The sequence below is a fragment of the Mustela nigripes genome, chromosome 15, assembly GCF_022355385.1.
Source record: "Mustela nigripes isolate SB6536 chromosome 15, MUSNIG.SB6536, whole genome shotgun sequence".
In the NCBI taxonomy this organism is placed as follows: Eukaryota; Metazoa; Chordata; class Mammalia; order Carnivora; family Mustelidae; genus Mustela; species Mustela nigripes.
In genome coordinates, this window is record NC_081571.1 from 18862228 (window position 1) to 18888322 (window position 26095).

At 33.5% G+C, this 26095-nt stretch overlaps 1 protein-coding gene and 1 long non-coding RNA gene across 9 annotated transcripts in view; one reads left to right on the forward strand and one right to left on the reverse strand.

The window, feature by feature from the left end:
- The window catches only part of LOC132002992 (uncharacterized), a 206789-nt gene that overhangs the window by 148567 nt on the left and 32127 nt on the right, over positions 1-26095 (forward strand). The gene's annotated exons all lie outside the window — the stretch shown is intronic.
- Positions 17248-26095, reverse strand: part of POSTN (periostin) — a 34243-nt gene continuing 25395 nt past the window's right edge. For 3 of the 8 annotated variants that reach the window (XM_059378314.1, XM_059378310.1, XM_059378308.1), the window contains 5 exons: positions 25275-25364; positions 24323-24400; positions 23850-23933; positions 19022-19063; positions 17248-18019 (listed from right to left, as the gene is read on the reverse strand). In XM_059378314.1, the coding sequence (XP_059234297.1) occupies positions 17982-18019; positions 19022-19063; positions 23850-23933; positions 24323-24400; positions 25275-25364 (332 nt within the window). In that variant the 3' untranslated portion in view covers positions 17248-17981. The remainder of the gene's footprint in view (positions 18020-19021; positions 19064-23849; positions 23934-24322; positions 24401-25274; positions 25365-26095) is intronic. The other 5 variants (XM_059378315.1, XM_059378311.1, XM_059378309.1 and 2 more) reach the window with 3 other exon arrangements.

The window sequence follows — 26095 nt, forward strand, 5'->3', positions numbered from 1 at the left end:
TGGCAAGAAGTTGGAAAGCTTGGCTGGAAAGCTTTAATACACGTTTAATTTTAAATTCAAATATTAATTATTGTTTTTAATATTTAGTATTTTAAATGCAGAATTTGAAGACTGGTGAGATGGATATCTTCCACATTTTCAATCTCAAGCCAAGGAGATATATGCAAGAAAAACTAAATTGACCCAGAAATAGATAGATTCAAACTAAATCTCTAAGGAAAGCAGAGCAAGTTTACTCTCAGATTTAATTGATATGGACAGCAACTTAGATCATTTGCCTAACAGAGGAAAAGGGCAACAATCTGGTGGAAGATATCATCTGTAGTCTCAGGTTTTCTTTTGTATATGCATGGTGTTTATCCTGCAATCAAATATTTATAACAATCAGAAAATTACAAAAATATGACTACAAATGAAAATTTATAAAACAACTGACAATAAAGGCACAGTTAATTCAGATGTTGTAGTTGGCAGTAGATGACTCTGAAATAACTTGATTATGATATTCAAGAAAATAGACAAAAGTTGGGGCATCTGGCTGGCTTAGTTGGATGAGCATGCAACTCTTGATCTTGGGATAGTGAGTATGAGTCCCATGTTGGGTGTAGAGATTACTTAAATAAATAGAACTTTAAAAATAGACAAAAAGTTGGACAAAATAGATGAAAGTACAAAAATAATATCAGAAAATTATAGAATGAATTATATTGATATTCTATGCCTAAAAAATGTGATATCTAAAATTAACAAGTCAATAGATGAGATTACCAGCAAATAAGATGCATTAGAGACACAATTAGTAAAGTAAAAAAGATGTCAATAAAACATATCTGAGCTGAAGCACACAGTAAAAAGCATGGGAGTCACTGAACAGAACAGAAGTGTCTGGCATGCTAGAATAACATAACATACATGTAATTGAAGTCTCAGGAAAAGGGAGAAAGAATAAGGAATAATAAATATTGAAGAGTTAACAGTCAAGAAAACTTTAAAAGCCAATGAAAGATACAACACACATGTTCAAAAAGACCAGAGAACATAAGAGCTAACAGCAGTGAAGGAAACAATCAACAAAAATAAAAGGCAGCCTACAGAATGGGAGAGGGTATTTGCAAATGATGTATCTGATAAAGGATTAGTATCCAAAATCTATAAAGAACTTAACAAACTCAACACCCAAACCAAATAATCCATTTAAGAAATGGGAGAAGATATGGATAGGTATTTTTCCAAAGAAGACATACAAATGGCTAACAGACACATGAAAATATGCTCATCATCATTCATCATCAGGGAAATACAAATAAAAACCACAGTGAGATACCACAGTGAGATACCACCTCACAGAATGGCTAAAATTAACAACACAGGAAACAGATGTTGGCGAGGGTATGGAGAAAGGGGAAGCCTATTACACAGTTGATGGGAATGCAGTTACTCTGGAAAACAGTATGGAGTTTCCTCAAAAAGTTAAAAACAGAACTACCCTACAACTGAGCAATTGTACTACTAGGTATTTATCCAAAGGATACAAAAATACAGATTCAAAGGGGTACAGCACCCCAGTGTTTACAGCAGCATTATCAACAATAGCCAAATCATGGAAGGAGTCCAGACATCCATCGATTGATGAATGAATGAAGAAGATGTGGCAATATGGGTGGAGTACTATTCAGCTATCAAAAAGAATGAATTCTTACTGTTTGCTATGATGTGGATGGTACTAGAGTCTATTATGCTAAGCAAAATATGTCAGTCAGAGAAAGACAAATACCATATGATTTCACTCATATGTGGAATTTAAGAAACAAAACAGATAAACATATGGAAAGGGGGAAACGAGAGAATGAAGCAAACTGTAAGAGACTCTTAATGCTAGAGAACAAACTGAGGGTTGATGGAGGGAGATGAGTGTGACATAGGCTAAACGGGTGATGGGTATTCTGGAGAGCACTTGTTATGATGAACACTGGATATTTTATATAAGTGATAAATCACTAAATTCTACTCTTGAAACAAAAAAAAGAATAAAGTAAAACAAAAAGATATCACATAATCAAGTTGATGAAAACCAAAGAGAAGATCTCAAAAGCAATCAGAAGAAAAAAAAAGGCGTATTACTATCAAAGGAGCAAAAATTACTAACTTCTCACCAGAAATGTTGAAAACCAGAAAATAATATAATGACATATTTAGTTGCTGAAAGAACATAATCAATAAATTATTATTCCATACCCTGCCAAGATAACTTTCAAAAATGAAGGTGATATGAAGCCTTTCAGACAGAGAGAATGTGCCAATATCCAACCCAAACTGAAGAAAAAAAACTAAAGGAATTTTTTTCAGTCATAAAATTAAAAAGTTAAAAACATGAAAAAGCAAGAGGGAATAAAGAACAGAAGAGTAAATATGCAAACATAAGTGAATATTGACTTTACAAGCAATTACTGTTATACCAAAATTATGTGTGGAATTAAAATGCCTGACAACTCTAATGCAAAAGTTCAAAGTATAAGACAATGGAGCTAAAAGTTTCTAAAATTTAACAGTATTAAGGAATTGGAAACTTTCTTTGTTTTTATCCCTGTGATTATTCTAAACTTCTGTCTTCTCTTCTAGCCAACACTTTGACCAATCCCTTTCCTTTTAAACCCATGATAATAGATGAATTTATTTTGTATCATAAAGTATATTCTGGTCTTTTCATTTGGGTAGTTACAAATAATAGACTATTATAAAAATACCTGTTTTTCGTAAGAAATGGAATATGGAAGAAAGACATTCTTTATACTGACATAACTTAAATACCTTTGCATTGTAAACTCTTACCAGGTTCTGTTTCTTTATTGTGTGTAAAAGCCAGCTATTGCCCAAATTAGGGTTGACATAGTTCCTCCACCTCACTTTTTTTTTTCTCATTTGTGTATTGTCAAAGCATTGATGACTGATGATGTAGTTTTTTCACATGTTCTCAGGCTTTGGCTTGAGTAGATTACTCCATAGCCTCTGAAAATTGGAAGCAATTAATATATAAGCTTGTACAGATGGTAATAAAGTGATGTTTTGGTTGTTTTGAATCCCAAAAGGAAGATCTCAGAATGTAATGATTTTTTTTGATGATGGCTGATGAAACTTTGTGGATATTCAAAAAGTATGTGGATATTTTTTGGAGAACTGAAAAGGGATCCAAACTTGAGTCTAGATATTGCTTCCACATATAGGAAAAAAATGATAGTTTGGAAACACTTTATAGAGATTATTAAAGGTAGTGGAAAGAAATGTTCTCTTTGGTACATTTTCCTCTGTTTTTTTTTTTTTCCCCCCTACTGCCTGCTTGAACTTTTAGTACTGAGGGTGCATAAAACTGGATTTAATCTTGTTTTTTTAACATAATAATTCCAATTGTCAATTTTACTTCATTGTATTGTGCCACAGGAAATATTTAGAATAGTTTTTGATCAGAAAAAAGTACTTTTAAAAATCAGTGTGCTGGGTAATTTAGTTTCATAAATTTTGTGTTTGCCTGAATTGTCCAAATGAAGATCCAAATGACCCTGACCATAAATAGAATAATGCCAAAACCAAATATCAACCCCAAAAAAGAGAAATAAAAGAACACCAGGTATCTAAAGCAAATACTTAAAAACGCATATCTGGCTAGAGAAAATTGTTTTAGGAAAATTATTTCCTAAATTTAATTTTAATAATTTTCATTTTCTTTAATTCCCTTCCAGTATTTAAAAAAAACCAAACCCTAATTTCTATATGTTTTCTATATTTCTTGACATGCAAATTACATTCTTGGAAGATTTATTTGTTGATGTTTATAAAATAATGTAATTTCATTGTGGTGACAGTTGATAATTCTGTCTTGAATGTAAACCAAGATGACACAACTGTTGAGGACAGTCAGAAGTTAGGTTCCTCAGTTCATTTCTCATTGATCCATGAACGTGGCTTAGGAACAGGATGAGACCTGAATATGTGCTGTGGGAATGAGGTGAAGTGCAGGCTTAGAGATTATGGAGGTAGAGGGAGTCCAGGGCAAGTAAAGAAGTAAAGAAGACAGCCTCAAGGATGTGGAGGAGATCAGAGATGGATTCATCCAGACATGATGAAGTGACTTCCAGTCAGAAGTGAGAAGGCAGGAAACCAGCAAATCAATTGGCTTTATGTTAATAACTGCATCTCTAGAATTTTGTTGTCTGAGGCGGGCTAAAACTTGTGTTTTACTACAGTTTATTCTATGTTTTCTTAAAGCAAGATGGTGGGTCCTTCTAGAAACCAACTACTCAGCCCATATGTGATTATGCTAAATAATTCTCGAAATGACAAGCTCTCCATGTGTGGGACATAACAGAGTAAGAAGTTAAATGCACTTTCTTTTCCTTTCCCCTTTCATGACAATCTGAGTGTAAAAAGCAAATTCTGAGTGTATTTGCAGCAGGCAGATTGCTTTGTCACCTGTTGTTCATTTGTGGAGAATAAAAGGTAAGAAAAGAGAACTTGAGTAAGGAAACAGAGGTGAATAGAATCCATATTTTGAAGGCCTAATCAATTTTGAAAATGTATACATAAGACTGTGCCAAAGGATATTTTTGTTGCTATTTTGCCATATTATTTAAGGGATGAAGAGCTTTAAACATTTTTTGTTCTGTTTTAATAGTAACATCAAAAAATATGCTACATCAAAACTTGCAGGATCATCTTACTTAGATTAGCCAAGTAATAAGAAATAAAACTTTTCTTCAAAAAATATGCAGCCTATTTTGAAGAAAATATGGTTATTATTAATGTTGCTTTTTATTTTCCTCCAATCTTCTATCTGGTTCAAGTAGTGAATTTAAAATTTTTGTTTGGTAAGTTACTGCAAATGTGCCAGAATTTGACATCTGCAATTCTTAGTATATGCTATGTTAAGAAAAACAAAGTGTTCTTTTAATTAGGTATGATTTCAGACTCATAAACAAAACAGTGAAGTAATTTTTTCCTTTTGCTTCCCAGGAATGGATGTTCCTCCAGATCAGTAGTTCTCAAATAGTTCTCATATTGAAACTGAATCATTTGGGGGATGTCTATAGATTATAAATCCTTCTTTTATCTCCCTGATACCCTTTCTAGCTTCCTTCCAGCTATTTTGCTATACCCTATGTTAAGAACAATTCCAGGCATTATGCCCTGTCCAGGTGCCACAAGGTTCATGAACCTTTGCTCTTGCCTTCAAGGACCTTCTGTTTCCTTCCAATTCTGACCAGAAAACCAATGATAGGATACAGGGAGATGAGTGCTATGATTCGTAAAATGTACTTTATGGAATCAGAATCTAAAACAAACTAACAGACCAAGGAAAGTTTGCCAGAGGAGGTGACATTTGAGTCGACAGTTGAGAGATGAGTAAATGTAAAAAGGGCTTTTAAGGGAAAGGCTGTGTGTGTTTACAGGTATGCTGTGAGTATTGGGATTATTGCAGAGAACATTCTAAGCAAATATGTATTCTAAGCATATGCAGAAGTATGAAGAAGGGAGTCAGAATATACTGAGTACATCACTGTAGTTTGGGTAAATGGTGCATGATGAAAGAAGGGAGACGTTCCGTAGGTAGGGGCTGATTTAATGGTAAGAATCAGGAGCACTTGGGTGTTCAGTCAGTTAGGCATCTGCCTTTGGCTCTGGTCACGGTCCCCCACTCAGCGGGAAGCCTGCTTCTCCCTCTATACCACCTGCCTCCCCCATCCCCGTGCTCGCTCTTGCTCTCTCTCAAATAAATAAAATCTTTTTAAAAAGATAGAAGAATCAAAAATTAGAATAAAATTTTCACTCACATTTCCTTACCTGAACGAGAAAACCTGTTTAGAAAAAACAGTGAAGGTAAGTACAAGAGTCATCAGGTAAAGAGGCTAGTGCCACATAGGATGGTTGCAACATTTACAGCAACAGATGGAGTAGGCAACAACAAAAAACTTCACCTTTCATCTCCCATTTGGGGGAAATGTCTGACCTATTATGAACCCTTCCAATACCCAGAAACTCCATTTTACCTGACCATACATGTTAAAATAGAATCGCACTATGAAGCTCCCAAGTTGTTCATCCAAACTTCACTATCTCCATGGAGCTTGGACTCTCCTGATTTACTCTCTTGTGTTATCTTGGACTTTCTCTCCTGATTTTATCACAGAAGTCCCCAAAATGTTACACATTGTTGTACATTGTGGTAGCTTTTTCTTAGGAGAGATCTGGGTCTTCATAAAGTTGTAGGCATCCTTATTACCACATTCTCCTTCCCACAGTGAGTGGGCCAAAAAGTGGACATGTAACTCAGGAAGATCAGCTGGTGTCCTTTGTAGGCACTGAAATACAGAACCATTCATTCTTTCTAGGCTTTTCTGGATTGGAATTATTAGTAACCATGTTTCAAACCACAGAATACCCAGAGACAAAAACAAAAACTCTGGGAAGAGCTAGACATTATTTGCACCGTGTTTCTGGTCCAATTTCTAAAGTTCTGGTCTGCAGCTCTATTTTTGAATCTTAGGGGCTATTTTATTATATTTACTAGTCTCTAAACTAAAACATTTATTGTTTTGGTTCAATTTGTTTTAAGCTGACTTTCTGTTGTTTACAAGCTAATGAATCCTGAGTAATAAACACATAAATATAGAAACTAAGAAGTTTGGTTTTAAAAAAGTGTATAATATTCAGTTAATGTGAGAGCATAACATTTAAATTCATTTTCTCTAGCTCTTACTTGTAGTGATTCATAAAACTGAGAGGAATGGCATACTGCATTAAATTCTGTGTCCATGCATTTGTATATGCTCTGTGAACAGACCCGACAAGCATTTATAATTATGCTTATGAATAAATAGCAATTTTAGTATTTGTAGAATGAAATTCTATAAGTTTATGAATTTTCAGGAGCTTATATTTGTGATTAGGTCTGTGTTAGTGAGATCAGCTTCATAATGGGGCAATCATTTTTGCCAAAGCAATTCCTCATTTAACAACACACTATTAAGAACCAAATAATCTCAGGGCACCTGGGTGGCTCAGATGGTTATGCATCTGCCTTTAGCTCAGGTCATGATTCCAGTGTCCTGGGATTGAGCCCCATATAAGGCTCCCTGCTCAGCAGGGAGTCTGGTTCTCTCTCTCTCTCTCTGCCTCTCCCCACCACTCCTGCTCTGTCAAATGAATAAATAAAATCTTTTTAAAAAGCCTTAAGAACCAAATAATCTCTCAAAATCCCAAAATGTTAAAAATATAGAGTGATTTCAAAGTAATATTTCTGTGTGAATTGTTCTCCTTTCAGAAGGAAAGAAAAAGGGCATCTGTAGTTTCCAGAACTATGTTCAACCTGCTATTGATTATGAGCTTTTACACTTAACCAGTATGAAAAATGAGCAGGAAGGCCAAGTGTTCGTACAGGGGAAGAGCTAGTATACTCAGGATCTAATGATGGTTGGCTAATATAAAGGGACTGTGAAGGAGAATTTAAATAAAACTTGTAACTCTTAGACATTTTCTTGTGACCAATAATGACCAACAGATGTATACAGATGAACAACAGCTTGAGAAGATTCTGAGACCACTTTTTCCCCCACAAATGTCTTGTTTACAGCCTTATTGTTGAGGAATGGCTGCTAAAAATGGAAATAAATTGGACTGATTCACAACTGGAAACACTACAACTCTGATTTAGGAGAAATTGCTGAAAAGTATTCAAGAAAATTTTGAGCAAACAAGTATTTATTTCAATCATCATTCATTAAGTGTAATCTATGTAAAACATAGCTGATTAGGAGCTATAGGGATATTAAGAGGACAAAAATAGTAGCACTTTCTTTTAAAATCTAAAATTTTTGTAGGAAAAAAAATATATATGAATATATAGCTTTCTGTTTGCTGAATAAATTAGCAAGGGAGAAATTAAGACTGGCTCTAATGTGTGACGAAAGAGAGGTTCCGCAAAAGCAGCATGCAAGATCAGAAGAGGAGAGGATGGTTGACTGGAGGAATGAGGGTGCGTGCCATTGGTGATGTGTCATGGATTGAGTTGAACCTTCACAACATCAAGAGGAAAGAAATGTGGTGACTTCAGACCAGGAACGTCTACAAAGTCAGGAGGAATACAGTTAGGTTGTTCAGGATTTGTCAAGTTAGTGTGAGGTTTGGTTAATGTTGAAGGGTATCTTGTATGCCTGAATAGAAATTCAGTCTTTTTTCTATAGTGAACTGAAAATGCTCAGAGTTGCTGAGCAATGGAATGATCCTATCAGAGCTGGGTTTTAAGAATAAAAAGTGTATCGAGAGAGACCTGAGGAAAAAAAAAGAGGGACCTGAAAATTAAACTTGAAATCTTCATTAGGGGAGAAAAAAAAAAGCAACATATAAGGTAACATGAAATCACCAATCAAGATATTCGTGTTTAAGACGGTATTTATATAAGATTAAAGTGAAAAAGCTATACATTCTGTCACATATTGATGTGTCGATATTCTTGAAAATTATAGAGTAAGTAGGTGCTTTTAGTTTTGTTTTCCTGTCCACAGAAGTTGAACAATTTTAACATATTGAGGAACGGATCTTACTAGTTAAAAATTGAGATGAGTTAGCATTTGTAAAAGTGTTGCCTTTTCCCAGAAGCCTTGAGATTATTTCTTATTAGAAGCCATGCATTAGTATATAATATTAATAATTATATTTGCTATGAGTCCATGTTGCTTTGTAGGGCACCATCAACGTTATAGTGAAGTTCCTGGCTTCTAATAACTCATGTGCTAAATAAAACTGTAACTCATGTAGTTCTGAAAATAAGTAAATACGCACATTTTAATCTTTGTATTTACATTGTACTAGCATTTTCCAAGTAGTTTCTCTGAGTATAAAGTAGATAAAATCCAATAAAGTGTTCTTTCCCTTATATTCAGGGTCCACCTCTGATCTGATGTATAGTGATGTCTCCTGGGAAGGAAAACACCCCTGATGCCTGGGGACATCCTTCTATCCACTACTTAATTCTATTAATAATTCTGTGGTCAGAATTTGGTTCCTTTTGCTCAAAACTTTATTTTTTATAAATAGGCTATCGTGTAATTAAGAGCTCAGACTATTAAGCCATGCTTTGTGAATTCAAATTCTATTTCTGCTTTTGGATGATTTAAACTGTCTGTGATCCAGTTTCCTCTTCTCTAAAATAGATAAAAATCATGTTTACCTCATAGAATTATCAAGATGAATCATACGAAGTGCTTAATAGGTCCTGACATATAATAAATGTCTAATACATGTTACCAATTTTTAAAATCATTCTTATTTTATAACTTCTGAGTTCCATTGGAAATGTCAGATGGTCTGGGTGGTGACTGGTTATAAGCATGAGAAGGAAAGTCTTAAGAAAGCTGTTTCCCAGTGTGAAAAAACATTGTGAAATGTGACATTTCATTGTGACATTTCACAAACATTGTGAAAAAACATACATATTAATTATAATCAAGTGATAAGCAAGAAAGATGGACAGATTTTTAGAACAAAGGCACACGCCACCTGAATGGCTCATATGGTTAAACATCTGCCTTCAGCTCATGTCATTATCTCCAGGTCCTGGGATTGAGCCCCATATCAGGCTCCCAGCTCATCAGGGAGTCTGTGTCTCCATCTCCCTCTGCCTCTCCCCCTGCTTGTGCTCCCTCTGTTTTTCTCAAATAAATAAATAAAATCTTTTAAAAACAAAACAAAACAAAGGCACAGATGATGATGCAATAGCAGAGGAGACAGAGAGCAGAAGACCAGGGAACTTAGAAGAAGGCAAAGGAGGGGCGCCTGGATGGCTCAGTTGAGCATCTTACTCTTGATTTTGGCTCAGGTTATGATCTCAGGGTCTTGATTCTCAGGAATCAAGCCCTACATTGGACTTCCCATTCAGTGGGGAATCTGCTTGAGGATTCTCTCTCTCTCTCTATCTTGCTCTGCCCCTCCCCCTAATTGTGTACTCTTTCTCTCTTTTGCTAAAATAAATAAACAAATCTTTTTTTAAAAAGGCAAACCCAATGGGATGCCTGGGTAGCTCAGTGGGTTAAAGCCTCTGCCTTCGGCTCAGGTCATGATCCCAGGGTCCTGGGATGAAGCCCCGAATCAGGCTCTCTCTCTGCTCAGCAGGGAGCTTGCGTCCCCCTCTCTCTATGCTTTCCTGTCTGCCTACTTGTGATCTCTCTCTCTCTCTCTCTGTCAAATAAATAAATAAATAATCCTTTAAAAAAAAAAAAAAGGCAAAGGATTTAACCAGTGCAAATGATGTGGGGCATTTAGGGGAACTAAGTGTAAGAATTAGAGGTAGATGTTAATTTTTTCCTTTTTGAAGTTCAGTCCTTGTTCAAGGGCATGTCTACTGTTTTAAAGAGATCTGTACAGGCTCTTAATTGAAAGTATAGATCCCCTTAGGGAAGTTACTCTTTGGGTCATCACCACCTAATTTATGCTCTTTTGTAATGAGATTGTTTCTGACAGCACTGTGTAAGGCAGTGGGGCACACATGTGATAAAAATAGACATCTTTTTCTTGATAAGGACACATCAGTGTGTTATGTAATGCAAACTGTGGGATATGTAAAAGAAGTTAAGAACATGAAATATATATATGGTATATGGTATGTGTCGTGGAAAGAAGAGGTGGAGAAAAGAAAATGTGCCAACAGTACCTTCTGTATTTCCATTTTCACCAAAATTTAGTATAATTGTTTTTAGTTTTGCCCAAGTTTAATATTATATTTTAAATATTTGCCCTCCTGGGATGGTGGTGTAGTGGTTTTAGGTTTTGGCAGAATGGGACTGAGAATATCTGAGTTTCCTGCTGCCACAAAGAGTTGTAAGCATGAATATAGAACTTATATAATAAGTTCTATATATAGAATAAAGATAAATGGAACAGTACTGCAGCATGGGCCAAACTGGCTAGAGACGAGGTGGGAATGTGTACACCTCAGAACATTCCAGTGGGGACAACTGAGAAGAGCTGAGCAGCGAACAGATCCAGCTTCATCAAAGTAACCATTGTCTCCAATTTCCATGTAGACACAAGCAATTCTATATGTTCCCTTCATGCCTTGTAATTACTGCAAATACCTCCTGGAACTAGAGGCTATGCAGGATATCTAGGAAGTAAGTGGAAATTAAAAACACCTGCACTCAAATTTAAATAATTCTTCAGAATACATGGAACTGACCAAGATTCACTTTTCTGCCATCATACAAAATGTTGCTAGAGATGGAGACTAAGTTAAGTCATCAATGAGAAATAAATTATATTGCTTGGACATCTGAATTGGAGGTTTTAAAACCTCGTACAAGAAATACTCCTTTAGAAATGATGTTTCAGGGCATCTGGATGGCTCAGTGGTTAAGTGTCTGACTCTCAGCATCCTGGATCGAGCACTATGTCCAGCTCTGCGCTCAGTGAGGAGTCTGCTTAGGGTTGTCTCTCTCCCTTCACCCCTCCCCCCTCTCATGTGCACATGCTCTCTCTCTAAAACAAACAAATAAATCTTTTTAAAAAATGATGTTTCAAATTTGGCCACAGTTCTAAAGGTGCAAATACCTGAAGAATACTGCTCCCTCAGCCCCCATCACTGACATATCCAATGTTGGATAATAGTGTCTATAAAGAAATGAATTATCATTTCCCATGTCTCACTGGTTATATACAAATTATATAGAATTAATCTTATTTTACTTCATACATCAATGTTCTTTTTCTCCTGCTAAAAGCATATAAGAATTCTGAATTACCAGAGATTAATATAAAGTCATCAACTAACACACAAATCTCTTTAAAACAGGGCTTACATTTGTGTGAAAAAGACTGATTTTTACATAGTATTTAGATCTAACCTGGTGCAAAAGTATGAATTCAGCATGTGAGTTAAGCACAAAATTATAGAAAGACCCCCCAATTTGGGATCTGTACCAGAGATTGGCACTTTTCTTTCTATATAGAGTCAAGCGGTAAGTATTTTAGGTTGATGGACCATACTGTTCCTGTCATAGTTCTTCAGGTCAGTCATTGCAGCATCAAAGAGGCCAGAGGAGGCAGTATAAACACAATACTCACATCTTATTTGTTTTGATAAAAATTTATTTACATAAACATGTAGTGGGCTGGATTTGGCCATAGTTTGCCTACCTTTACCTCTGTACTCCAACTAGATTAAGCTATATTTTTTGGTTTGGTAGTACTCCTGTAATCACATTCAAGGTTATATCACTTTTGCGTTTAAGAGAATGCAGCAAGTTAACTGTCCTATTTCTCTGACTTATGTCAGAGAAAGGCATACCTATAAACACAAAGATATTAAAAGACTAAAGAATTTACCTAAATAATTCAGGTGTAAAAAGTAATTGAAATATTCAAATATTCAAAGAGTATTGTAGCATAAGCTGTGTTAATAGTCTCTTCAGCCTTTTAGTACACTCCATTAATTTTTCCAATGTATTTCATGTGTTTGGCCAAAAAATTTGACAAAATTGTCCTAGTAAAACAAAACCCATGGGTTTATTTTCTCTCTCTGTTTGTTTTTCTGAAGATCAATCAAATTAAGTTGGGACTCCTTTTCATTTAGGAAGCACTTGTTTAAATTCCTTTAATTGAACTAGATATTTAATTTATACATTAGTTATTGATTCTATTTCTGTTCAGTGTTATTTTTAATTCATGTGGGGTATTTCTTATATTTCTTATATTTTCAAGTTGAGTATTCTTGTCAATCACTTGAAGTTGTAATTAGGGAATTGTTTGATTTGTCTTTCATGGAACTCTGTGATTACTTTTTATTTTTCATAATTTTCTGTGTTTCCATAGGTTTTTGTGAGACTGCATAAAAGTTTAGGAAATGCATTAGTTAATTGCATTAGTACAAAAAGTGAAAGTTATCTAACAGCCTTATTCACATATGGTCTAATTTTCCAACTGTTGTTTTTGGAACTTAAGTTGGTTAGAAAATTACCAGTCTTTTCTCATTAGACTGCAGAAATCAATGCATATTTATTAGATGTTATGTAAAACCTTCCAAAGACCCCACAGAAGTGAGGACAATGAGCCTATTTTCAGGAAAATTGGATATGCTTAAATTTTTAAGAACTATTATTTTTGGGGTTTATGGATGAAAAGAAATATTTTTTTTTCAGATAAATACAATAGAAATGTCAGTAAATAAAATTCAACTACTATTTCCTTTTGATCATTTCTTATTGACTTCTGTGTGAGTACATATGTACATTGTATAGCAATGATACTGGCTCTAAGATATTTTATCCTAAAATCCTTTTCTGTTACTTTGATAGATCTAAGTGGGATTCTTCCTAGAATGAAGAAGATAGATGGGATGAGGAGTTAATATTCAAAATTAAATCCATCTAACTGACAAACTATTAACAAACTAAAAAGAAAACCTATCAAAAAGTACAGAAAAAGCATCTGGTAAAACCCAAAATTCATTCCTGATAAAAAATTCTCAGCAAATTTGGAATAGAAAGTGTTTTTGTCAACCTCATAATGAATATCTATGAAAAAACAGAAAACATAGTTGCTAATATCAAATTAAACATCATACTTAAGGTTAAAAAACTGGGTGAATATTTTCTCTTAAGGATCATGAAAAAAAAGAATGGTCACTCTTGACACTTCCATTCAACATTATACTACTATTCCATCATCAACCAATGAAATTAGTCAAGAAAACATCAAAGACTTCCAGATTGCAAAAGAAGTAAAATTGTCTTCATTTGCAGACAATATGATTGTCAATGTAGAAAGCATGATGTAATCTATAAGAAGTTACTAGAAATAAGTGAGTTTGACAAGATTGCTGAATACAAGATCAATGCACAGAAAATAAACAATCAGCAATTGAAATAAAATCAATGCCATTGGTAATATCGTAAAAAATAAATATTAAGTACTTAAGAAGAATCTACAAAAGAAGTGCAAGACCTGTACATCAAATAATAAAACATTGGTAAGAAATTGGTAAGATAATTAAAGGAGCTATATAAACTGAGAGATGTATTTTGTTCATAGTTTGAAGACTGTTATAAAGATTCCAATTATCCTCAAATTGACCCACATATTCAATACAATCTTAAGTCAAAGTTTAGCAGATACCTTTTTGCTGATTTAAAAATTCATGTAGATCGGGGTGCCTGTGTGGTTCAGTGGGTTAAGCCTCTGCCTTCAGCTCAGGTCACGATCTGAGGACCCTGGGATTGAGCCCCACATCGGGCTCTCTGCTCGGCAGGGAGCCTGCTTCCTCCTCTCTCCCTGCTTGCCGCTCTGCCTACTTGTGATCTCTGTCTGTCAAATAAATAAATAAAATCTTAAAAAAAAAAAAAAAAGATTGCTTTGGCTTTTAAAAAATAAAAAAATAAAAAATAAAAATTCATGTGGAAATGCAAATAACTTAAAATATCCAAATCCACTTTGAAAAAAGATGAGCAAAATTGGAGGAATAACCCTACCTGATTTTATGACATATTTAAAATGACACTAATCTAGTCGGTATGGTGTTTCAGTTAAGACAGACCAATAGATCAATAGAATAGAAAGAAGAAGGGAAACACAAGGAGATTCATAAATATATGGAATTTTGGCAAAGATAAAAAAGTGTATCAGTAGATAATAATCTTTTTAAGGAATGTTGCTAGCGTGATTGGCTATCTCTAGGGAAAAAAATAGAGGAAAAAACTCAACTTTAATTCATACCAGGTACCATAAACAAAAGTTAATTCAAAATTAATTATATACCTCAGTGTAAAACTTAAATATAATAAAGTTTCTAAAAGAAAACAGATCTGAATTTTTTGTGAACTTGGGTTAATAAAAGATTCTTTAGGTATGACACCAAAAGCATAATCCATAAAAGAAAAAAAATAAGATAAATTCAACTTTGTTATCTTTGAAAACACTGCTAAGAGAATGAGAAGATAAGCCACATACTGGGAGAAACTCTGAAACCTCAAAATACAAAACAAAACACCCAATTAAAAATTAGCAAAAGATTTCAACAGATACTTAACAATATATACAAATGTCAAATAAGCACATGAAAAGCATACATCAGGGAGATGCAAATTAAAACCACATGAGATACCACTTCACACCTGGTAGAATATGTAAAATTTAAAAAGATTGTCCATATCAAGTGTTACCAAGAGATATCGGAGCTCCCATATATTTCTGGTGAGAATTTAAAATAGTACAACTCCTTTGGGGTATTATTTGGCAGTTTCCTAAAAACATTAATCATATACCTTCTGTGTGGTCCTATCATTCCACTCCCACATAGTATTCCAAAGAAAGGAAAGGCAGACAAAGAAGCCATGCATACTGTGTGATTCAATTTAAATAAAAGTTTAGAAAATGCCATTATCTAGAGTGACAGAAAGTAGATGTTTCTTGGAGACTGTTAAGAAGACTTATCTGAAACTGCGATCTTAAGAAGTCTTAATGCTGAAACCTATATGCCACTTAGGACAGAGTCAGCACAATTGTGAAAACAATCATGTTTGCTCTAACCCAGGTTTGTACTTGTTGGGTAATGAACATGTGGCGAGTTGATTGATGGCATGTTTTCAGATTACAAGACAAAATATGTTACACAAACTAATTAAGACTCATTTCTTCCTATAAAACTAGAGATAACAAAACTTAGAATTTTTAAAGGATTCAGTGTTGAATGTAAAAGCACTTACTACGATTCTGCCTCTTTAATTTATAGAAAGTATTTGAGTAGGATTTATTTATATTATTTATTCATATATCTACTTTTAAATTTTTATTTTGGGGGTTTAAAATTATTTTTTCATACATTTTAAAATCTTGTTTTTTATTTATAGTATTGTCTTTATATTTTGTTAATAATTCTTTAAATTTTATCTTTAACTATATTTACATGTGTCATTTGAAAGACTCTCTCTTTTATCAGAGAGTTATGCTAGATCTTTGTATGTGTACTAACCAAAACTGACTTATTTTTTCAACCTTTCTTCAATTAAAAGAAATTAAAAAGGCAAGACATTAAAATTAGCAGTCTTTAAAAAGACTAACCTCATTGCCATCATACTGGACTACCATATTCAAAGTCCAACTCTGGAACACCTGGGCATCATCAAATGAATACTCTGAAAGGGTGCTAAAGGAATAAGCCAACCTACTATTTGTTTTATGTAATTATCTTGGGATCTTCTAGAGGATCATGACAACATGCTATCTGGAATGGTTGTCTTTGTTGAGGATGGTTTAGTATATTCTACCAGTATCACCTTATATAGTATATTCTACCAGTATCACCTTAGAATAACCTTTTCCTATGAATCACTTTGGGATGATCATGGCCACACTCTTCCAGTTGAGACTGAAGTCCCAAATGCTCTATAGGAGTAGTGAGCTGCTAGGACATTTTGCTTCCTGGCTAGGGGTTAAAATGCTATACATAAATCTCACCACTGTCCCAGAGTAGAAAGCGTTCTGGAAAGCCAAACCTTTTGAGCACTCCCTCAGTAAGACTCACTGCCAGAATTTTCTATTTTACTTCCTCATCCTGATCACATCTCAAAGACACAGTGCTTTCACCTACTGAAAAAAATCTCTAGATCCTTTAGTAGTACTTTAGTACTGAGTCTCTCATCCAAGCTGGACATCTCTGATCCAGACTGATACCTTCAGTTTGGCCTTCCTCAGTTTTATAAGCATGGTACAGTTTTATTATACTGTTACCAATCACTTTCTCCTCAGTATGGATTCTGTTCCCTGATTGCCTTTATTTCAGTTAGAGCAAGTGATGTTTGATAATTGCTGAAATCTGACTAGATCAACCGATCTCTTTACCATTATCTTTACCATTTTTCTTCCCCTCTTTTGCCATGCAATGGACTCTTACATTCAGTCTTACTTTACTCTTACTTCAGTCTCAGTTAAGGGCATCTCTGTGGCTTTTTCTGTATCTAGCAAAAGCCTAGGAAAAATTGACTGCTGTATTTGTGTAGTACCATTCATTCTACTACAGCTCATGGTGCATTGTGAATTATTGGACATTTGTCTTTTTATTCTTTGAGGACAGTAACTGATTCATGTTTTAGATTCTCACAAGCTAGCACGATTCTGAGTTATATTAGGTACTCATTTGAGTTTAATGATTACTTCGTTGTGTAATGATTCTTTATATAACATAAGAGTTTTAAAAATTCAAGAAACACTAAATTCATTCAATTTCCTTTAATGAGTATTTGTTATTTAAAAAAAAGAGGTATAAAGTCCTGTTCCCAAGTCCAAACCACTTATTAATTTAAACCTTGAGTTTTCTGAACTACCCAATTTAAAGTATTTCTGTTTATAACTGAAAGAAAATGTTTTATTGAAATGTTTGAGATAAAAAATATGTATTACAAAAAGCATATGACAAACATTTCAAGAGTACAAAATTAGTTGTAGAAATAACATAATTTACTGGTAAACCCACCTTGTATTAGAAATGTGCAAAGCCTTTCGAAGTAAAACTTTTGTTATTTTTTAATACTGAGCACCCATTTTTATAACTTAGCTTCTCAAGAGAGGTACCTGCTTGCATACATTTTATCTGTCTCTTAGATTCAAGGCTCAATCTTCTCAACGGAATAAGAGATTTAAATCGTAATAAATCCATTGACAAGAATTTTCTTTGGTGGATTCCAAAGTTAGCCAGAATTCTAAATTTCAAGATATAAAAACCTGTATGTAAGGTGTTCTATTTCCTTCAGTACCTATCCTACAGGAGATTAACCCCACAATTTCATTCAGAGAAAAAAAGGTGAGATTTGTATTCAGAAGTGTTCAATGATTGCTTTTTTGTGCTGGTGGTTCATTTCCTGAAGTCAGTATGGCTCTCATAATTTTCTTTTAAAATCAGGTTATCCATTTAGGGTCAAATAAACTTTGTTGCCTGATTGCTGGAATTTTCATTGAGAACGACCTTCTCTTGATCGTCTTCTAGATCCTGATAGGAAGAAAGGAAAATGCATAAATTATAAATGTGATAAAACTTTAGAATTTAACAATGTGGTATTCTGTGCATGACTATATTTATTAAAGACCATCATTTCTTATTGTAATATACATTAGATTATGTTTCCAACTCATATCCTCTGTTTATGATGATAAAATCAAAATTATCTTTTGATCAAAATATATGAAAATTGTAATTTAAAATTTGAGGATTTTAGTTGTTTTAAAAATTTGGATGGATTAGGATGTTTAGAAGAACTCTATGATAAAACCTTCAGTTAGAAATTATTTGTGCAATTGATTTTTAATTTCAAATGTCTGTATGGGACTAGCTTAAAATCAGATATGTCTATAATGCATTTATAAGCCTTGTGATTTCTTTTGACTATTAATATGAATTATTTTATAAATTCCAAACTTATAATTTGTTCTAAGTTCTGCATGAAAAATCTTTGATAATTTAATGTGTTAGAATGCAAGATAACCTAAGTGAAAGATTAGAAAATGCACATAACTACAGTTATGAAGAAAATTATGGTGCATGGGTGATACATACATGTGTATAACTTGCATATTATATCAAAATTTTATATAAAGTTATATTAATAACTTTCTTTATGTGTATTCATTTGCTTATGTTTCAGACTGTAGTCTGATCTCAAACAATAACATGTTTAGAGAACTCAAGCTCAGTAACAACCAACTTTTGCATGGCTCAAACTCATGGATAGCTTTTCAACTTAACGCTACTTGAGTCTACCACAGTGCATCCAAAAATCTAGCAGTTTGCATGTGTATAATTGCCTTTCCTTTATCCTTAGATGTTACTAATAATGCAGAACATAAATAATTTCTTTTCTGATTTTTATCAAAATACTTTGCCTCAAATTTGCTAACTTTTCTCCCTAAAAGACAACAAAGTCCAATAAAATATATTAAAACCCTATCCTTTGGCTTCTCTTAACATAATAAGACATGTATCCCATACATTTACCTTGAACTCTTTTGTTGGCTTGTATCTTCCTCACAGGTGTGTCTAAAATTAAATAGTTGTAGTTAGAAATACTTTGAAATTATGGTTAACTTCAGACAGGAGACCAAAAATAAGGAAAAGCATAAAGTTTTAAGATAAGCATCACTTAAATATGTAGATTTTCATTTAGAAAAGTGAGCGTTTTTCATTGGCCATAGACAGTTGTTTTCCATATTCATTATGAATGTTCCCTATTTGCAATACATTGTTTCATTATGGCATTTGGAGTCCCACACAATGTGTCATTTTTGCATGGAGTAAGTGACTTACAGGACTTTTCACCTTTTTTATAGAACGCATTGCTTTCTGATAAAGGGATATTTAACATTATATAAAGTTTAGCAGAAGCATCTTCTCAGAGATATCCAGTCATTTCTCTGGTTATTCCTATTTGTGATGTATCAGACTTCTGCCTAAAATTCTCCTTGTGAATTAGATCATGATTACCTTGCAGAACATGAGGACAACAAATAGCATCAGCCTAATAATGCTAGAAATATAATTTTACACAATTCAAGAAATGTGTGCCAACATACTCCCAAATTTAACTTTAATCCTACAAACCATTTATAAAATTAACTAGTTAAAAATAATAAAAGCATTCTTATTTATGAATATCAAATGTTTCATAACTGTAGTTTTTTGTTGTTAGAGTTGCAGAATATTTCCCAATTCCTTGTTTTTCTTTAACTCATCAGGAAGACCTAATTCACATTTTCACTCAGCTATCAGATGCTTAAGATCAAGGAATAAATGTGGTTTCTACAGTAACTTCATTTTTCTGCTTACCTTTAAATTTTTTTTCTCTAAATTTTTACTTCTTGCTTTTATAGATTAACCATACACAATAATCAGGTCAAAATTTTTTCTATTATATACATTTTTTCAATTCTCTGAAATTCTGTTAAAAAGGAAAGCAAGAAACTACCACCACCAACAGTAATGTTGGCCATGAAACATTTTTAAAATATTTGAATAAGTTTGTTTCCATGTGGTGCATTTCCAACATGTTTTTTTCACACAAAATATAAGATGGATAAACATTTATAATATTATGTTAATACTATAATACAGAACTGTAGAAAACCTCATTAGATTGGAAAGTTTGAGATAGGATTATTATAGAATATGCTCTAATTGATATATTTTCATTAACTTCAGGTTTATTTGATAGAAAAATGAATGCTTAAAAAATATAGTCAAGAAAAGATGGAACCGGGGTGCCTGGGTGGCTCAGAGGGTTAAAGCCTCTGCCTTCGGCTCAGGTCATGATCCCAGGGTCCTGGGATCGAGCCCCGTATCGGGCTCTCTGCTCAGCGGGGAGCCTGCTTCCTCCTCTCTCTGACTGCCTCTCTGCCTACTTGTAATCTCTGTCTGTCAAATAAATAAATAAAATTAAAAGAAAAGAAAAGATGGATCCAATCTTTCATCAGTGACTTAGACTATTTACAGTAAACTTATTTTTTAAAATTTTTTTAAGATTTTATTTATTTATTTGAGAGAAAGTAAGGGGGAGAGAGAGAGAGAAGGAGCTGGGGGAGGAGCAAAGGAAGAGGGAGAAGCAGACTCCCTGCTGAGTGGGGACCTTGATGTGGGGCTCCATCACGGGACCCTGGGATCATGACTGGAGCTGAAGGTCGATGCCCAATGACTGAGCCACCCAGGCGCCCCTATAATGGATTTATTAAACACCAAATAACAGTTATAGTATAATTTAAAATATGGCTACAGAAGTGTTTACAACATTACATTTAAAACAATCACTTACACTCAGATTTTCTTTCATAAACTTGGTGACATCCAATTAATGAACATCCATTAAGTAATTTATTAATTTGTTACTGTTTTGTTATGGTACTAGTAAAATAAGAAGTATTAATTGTGACAAAAAATATCTTTAGAAGAAATCCTAAATAAAGTGAAGAAAATCAGATTTGTCCCCAGTGGCTGTCTGCTATCTTAAAATAAATAAGAGTTGTATCAGGTTATGCTTGGAGAAGCAAAATGTGGCAAGATAAACCAATCATATGAATGATCACACACAAATGACCCACTCTAATGTTTCATGAAACATCCAAAATGCTTCAGTACAATTATTTATAAGCCTTTTGAATATTTATATGGCTCTCAGAAATTTAAATTAGGTGTAAAATATTACTTTCTTAAGTTTATCTCATGTAAGTTTATTATGTAAATATAACTGACCATGATACTGATAATAGTTCACATTACTGGGAGCTTCTATTTGCTGAACATTATTCCAAGTGCTTTCCATACATTAACTCATTAAGACGTAGGTAACATAAGCATTCTCATCTTCAGATGAAGAAACCAAAGCAAAGAAAGAATCAACTTACTTAAGTAGTTTGAGTTGGAGCCCATATCAAAAGCCACACCTACAAGCTGATCTCTATTCTCCACACAGGCTTTACATGTTATATTGGCAGATACATCAAAATCATCCAAAATGGCATCTTTTTTGTTCTTTCTCTATAGGTTGATATTTTCCCTTAATTACTTCAGTAGTTTCAGTTAATGTAGCCTTACCTAAGATAAGTGTGAAATTCTATGCATTTCATGAGAACATTTTTTGAGTTAAGGTCTCTGAAGTACTTCAATGATGAATCACAATATTGGTACCAAAAGGACCACGTAGCCATGTTACTAGTCATGACTAAAATAATTGAGGAATATGCTCAATTCATGAAAATGTACTATATGCACCACTATGAACAGTCTAGATTGGAAACTCCAAACTTTGCGATGAGGACTATAGTTGGGATAGAGATCAATTATCTATATTCTGAAAGAACAAAGGCCAGTCTTGCATAATGTGACCTTTATTCACAGCAGATTCTTTGTAAATAAGTATCTCAGGATATAAACACTTGTAACTCAGTGATGACCCACTGATTTTACAGGACTAGAAAAAAAAAGTACCATGTCCAACTAGTGTTCAGATACTAGTAACCTTTACTGCTTATCTTGTCTTTATGATATGAAAATAACCCTTGAAATGTTTTGAAAAACCTTAGAAATGTTTTGATAAAAAACTTACGATGTAGTAGTGTGAAAGTTAATGCTTTAAAGACATGCAGAGAAACCAAATATTGGGAATTAAAGGAATCAACCCTCTGGGATAAAAGAAACAGGACTTAAAGAAATATTTCATTAACGTAAATTAGAATATCGTATTCTCGTAGCAGATATATTTTCTTTTGCCTGAAGTTATTGTTATGTACTTAATTCTTTATCATCAACTTGTTAATCAGGCCTTATTAAAGAGAAGAAAACATACTTACCTGAAGTTTAAGCCTCAATAAAGTAAAGCAGTGTGTGTGTGTGTGTGTGTATGTATATATGTATATATATATATATACATATATATATGTACAGCTACTAAATGATTCATTCTCTAGAAAGCACTGTCATTCTACAAAGCTGCTTACTATGTTAAGGACTTTAAAAAAAAGAATTCAATTTAATCTTCATTAATATCTTCCCCTCTTCCTTCATATCTCTGCTTTCCTAACAGAAAGTTAAACATTAATGGGTAGATGAGTGAATTCTGCATTAGATCATACAGAAAACCTTGGTTCTTTTATGGCTCTGGCTGTGTCACACACTCCCTACAGTCTGAAAGGAAATCTTGTATTTTTCAGACACATATTTTTCTCTTGAGGGGAAATTCAATCATTGGTTCAATAAAATTATTTATTTTTACTATCTCTGAACAGTCTCAACACTATATAGAGATTTTAACTAGGTTAAAATAAAGAATAAAGAAACAATTGCCTATAATATGTATGGTTCCAAGAGAATTTACATTTTCTTAAATGTAGAGATACAATTTAAGCAGAAAAGCCATCTAGGATGATATTTTGGATAAATACCAAACTGCAGTTGTGTTTCTGAATTCATAGCATATTTCAGGAAGTGTATTTGATTTTTCTGAGTAATTTCAATACTTGTTTCTCTAAAGCATTTCGTCGTCTAAATACTTTTGTTGCTAGTAAAATGAACCAGAAGTTCATTTATTCAAATGCCAATTACTCAAATTATATTTTAATAGCATTTACTGTTTCTTCAAATAATTGTTTAGAATTTGTCTAAGATTTTGAATTCTTTTTTTTTCTCCTTTGCTTTTAAAAGTAGGTCCTTTTAATGCCATAGATAGAGAACATTCCATACTTTAAAGATTAATGCAAATAAATTCCATCTCCAGGTATAGATTATCACTCATACTGTTAGAAGAAACAGATATCCATTCTCAAGAATGTAGTTTGGAAAAGAAAATTTGGAAAACTAAATGCACTTGTTTTTTTGCTAGATCTATGCACTAAAAAAACAAAAACAAAAACAAAAACAAAACAAAAAAAAACCCAACCCATAAACATGCCTTTGATTATTGTTCTGGGGGCAGTGAATACATTTTTTTAAATGTAAAAAGTATGTCAATTTGGGCTTCTTTAAACAACTACCACTTTAAAAAGCATTCTCCTGTCAGATACTTAAAATATTCTTATGATTATTTGTATCAAAGAAAAAAATATTCATTGCTCCCCAAGTTTTATATCATAGAACTTTTTAAAGACTGTTTAAACTAGTAATCATTTCTCCATTATTGTTAATTAAACTTGTGGTGAACCAATCAATCTCTTAAGACAACAGAACATGTTGTCTTTTTCAACCTTATTAAAAGAAAAACCTGAATGTTCAGTCTTTAAAAAGTTGAAGAACTCAGTCTCCAGAACCTGTTAAGCGGGTTAGTTGTTTCCCTTTTACTAACCTCCCTGAAGCAGTCTTTTAATTTCTTCATCTTCAAATAAATGACCATCATCACCTTCAATGAATTTGGTGACCTTGGTGACCTCTGAGAGGATACATGTTTATAGCAGAAATTGGTTTATGTAATAAAAACACAGAACACTTGATATGCTATATAATGGCGTCTGGCTAACAATGAATTCCAGACTTGATTCTGGAATTCCACACTTGATTCTTTCTCCAGTTTTCGTGCTGTTTTTGATAAGCCATTTTTCTTAGAAAGTTATTGAACAATATATAACAAATATATTAATAAAACAAGCAATGTGATTGTTATTTGAGTTTCATTCTCTATCTTTGGAAATCTTTACTATGTTGGCATGGAATTTGAACAAAAGAATGAGAATAGAAAATATGTAAAAAACCTCGAAGATTATTTTAGACTTTGAAACAGCTTAGGTAAAGTCACATTCTTATTTTTCTAGACATGCTGACCTTCTTGAAACAATTTCTTCAAAGTTTCTTCTGTTTCTCCACCACCAGTAGAAATCCTGGTGTATTTTATTTCAGGACCTGAAAGAAAGACAATTTTTTAATAAAGTCTAAAATACTAGTAGGCAAACATCCACTCTAAAGGGGCAGATAGATAGGCTACATGACTTGTGTTGCCGCTATTTAAATAGTCATTCTAGGAGAATAATTGCTATAGACATTACACCAAGGGATGGTCACCCTGGGTTCCAATAGAACTTTACATAAGTAGGTGGCACAGGTCATAGTTGCTGCTCATTTAAATGAATACTTGTGACATAGCTGAATTCAGAATTTTTTTAAAAAGATTTATTTATTTATTTGACAGACAGAGATCATAAGTAGGCAGAGAGGCAGGCAGAGAGAGAGGAGGAAGCAGGGTCCCTGCTGAGCAGAGAGCCCGACAAGGGGCTGGATCCCAGGACCCTGGGATCATGACCTGAGCCAAAGGCAGAGGCTTTAACCCACTGAGCCACCCAGGAGCCCCTGAATTCATAATTTTAAATTAATTCATTGGTGAGAGACTGATACAGAATATCAACTTTCATATATTTTGGTATGTAGATGTGTAAACCTTAAGCTAAACAGGAAATTGAAGGAGGGAATGGTTTTTCTTCTAGGATTTATTAACTCATTGATAAATGGCAAAGCAAAAATATTATATAATATAATATGTATGAATCTGCATTGTAAAAAACATGCTCATAGATTTGTCCACAAATTGCAGTTCAGAGAAAAACATAGATTGCATATTTAGGATAATATTATTTCTGCCAAAAAGAAATAACTTCAGTAATCACCATGAAAATGACAGTCAATTTCTCTCATTATTCTTATAGAGAGAGATATTTTAAGATTTGCTATGGTTTTACTATTATAATTCAGGCATAGTTCCATCTACGGAATCAAAGTTTACCTGTAATGATTCGTTCTTCCCTTGTCTCTTTTTCAGTTATTTCCACAGGCACTCCATCAATGATTTTAGTGTATTTTTTAATAATTGGCTCTAAAAGTAGGGGAAGAAAAATGCATTTGATGTATCCCCTTATGGATACATAAGCCAGACATTTTAATGATTAAATATATTTCTCAAAATAGTACCACTTAGAATTCAATCATAATCATTTTGGGGACATATCTCAAATAGGTTCAGATCAACAAATATCTAAATGGTAGAGCTATGTCCTGAATCTTGGGTGAGGGAGAGAGCCAACTGGCAAGTTAACTCTCCATGTCATACTCTCATACTTGTTTTCTGACCGTGGAATGAGTGTTACTAAGAATCCAGGGAATTCTACATCATTAGAGTGGGAGCCCTATCATCAGTCTCAGCAGTGATTTATTAGCCAATCTTAACACAATGGCTATTTTTTCTTCTAAGTCCAATAGATTACTTTGTATTGACATTATTGTTATTCTATTTCCTAATCATCACTGGCGTATGCACAGTAATGACGGGTTTGTTGGATCTGGTGACTTAATGGATAGATTAACTCCAAGTAGTTAAAAACTACTTTAACTTCATTAAAGGTAAGTTGTATTTTATCTGATTGGAAGGAAACAAAAACAAAAACAAAACAAAAACCCCACCTAGCAGGAAAAGCCCATAAATGAGACGAATATCCCCACAATTTAAATAAAACAAAAGCCAAGAGAAAACAGATGCTCAACATATTTAACCCAACACTGTTTCAAAATAATCCCAGTGATCCTAACTAGGCTTTAGGAATACATATA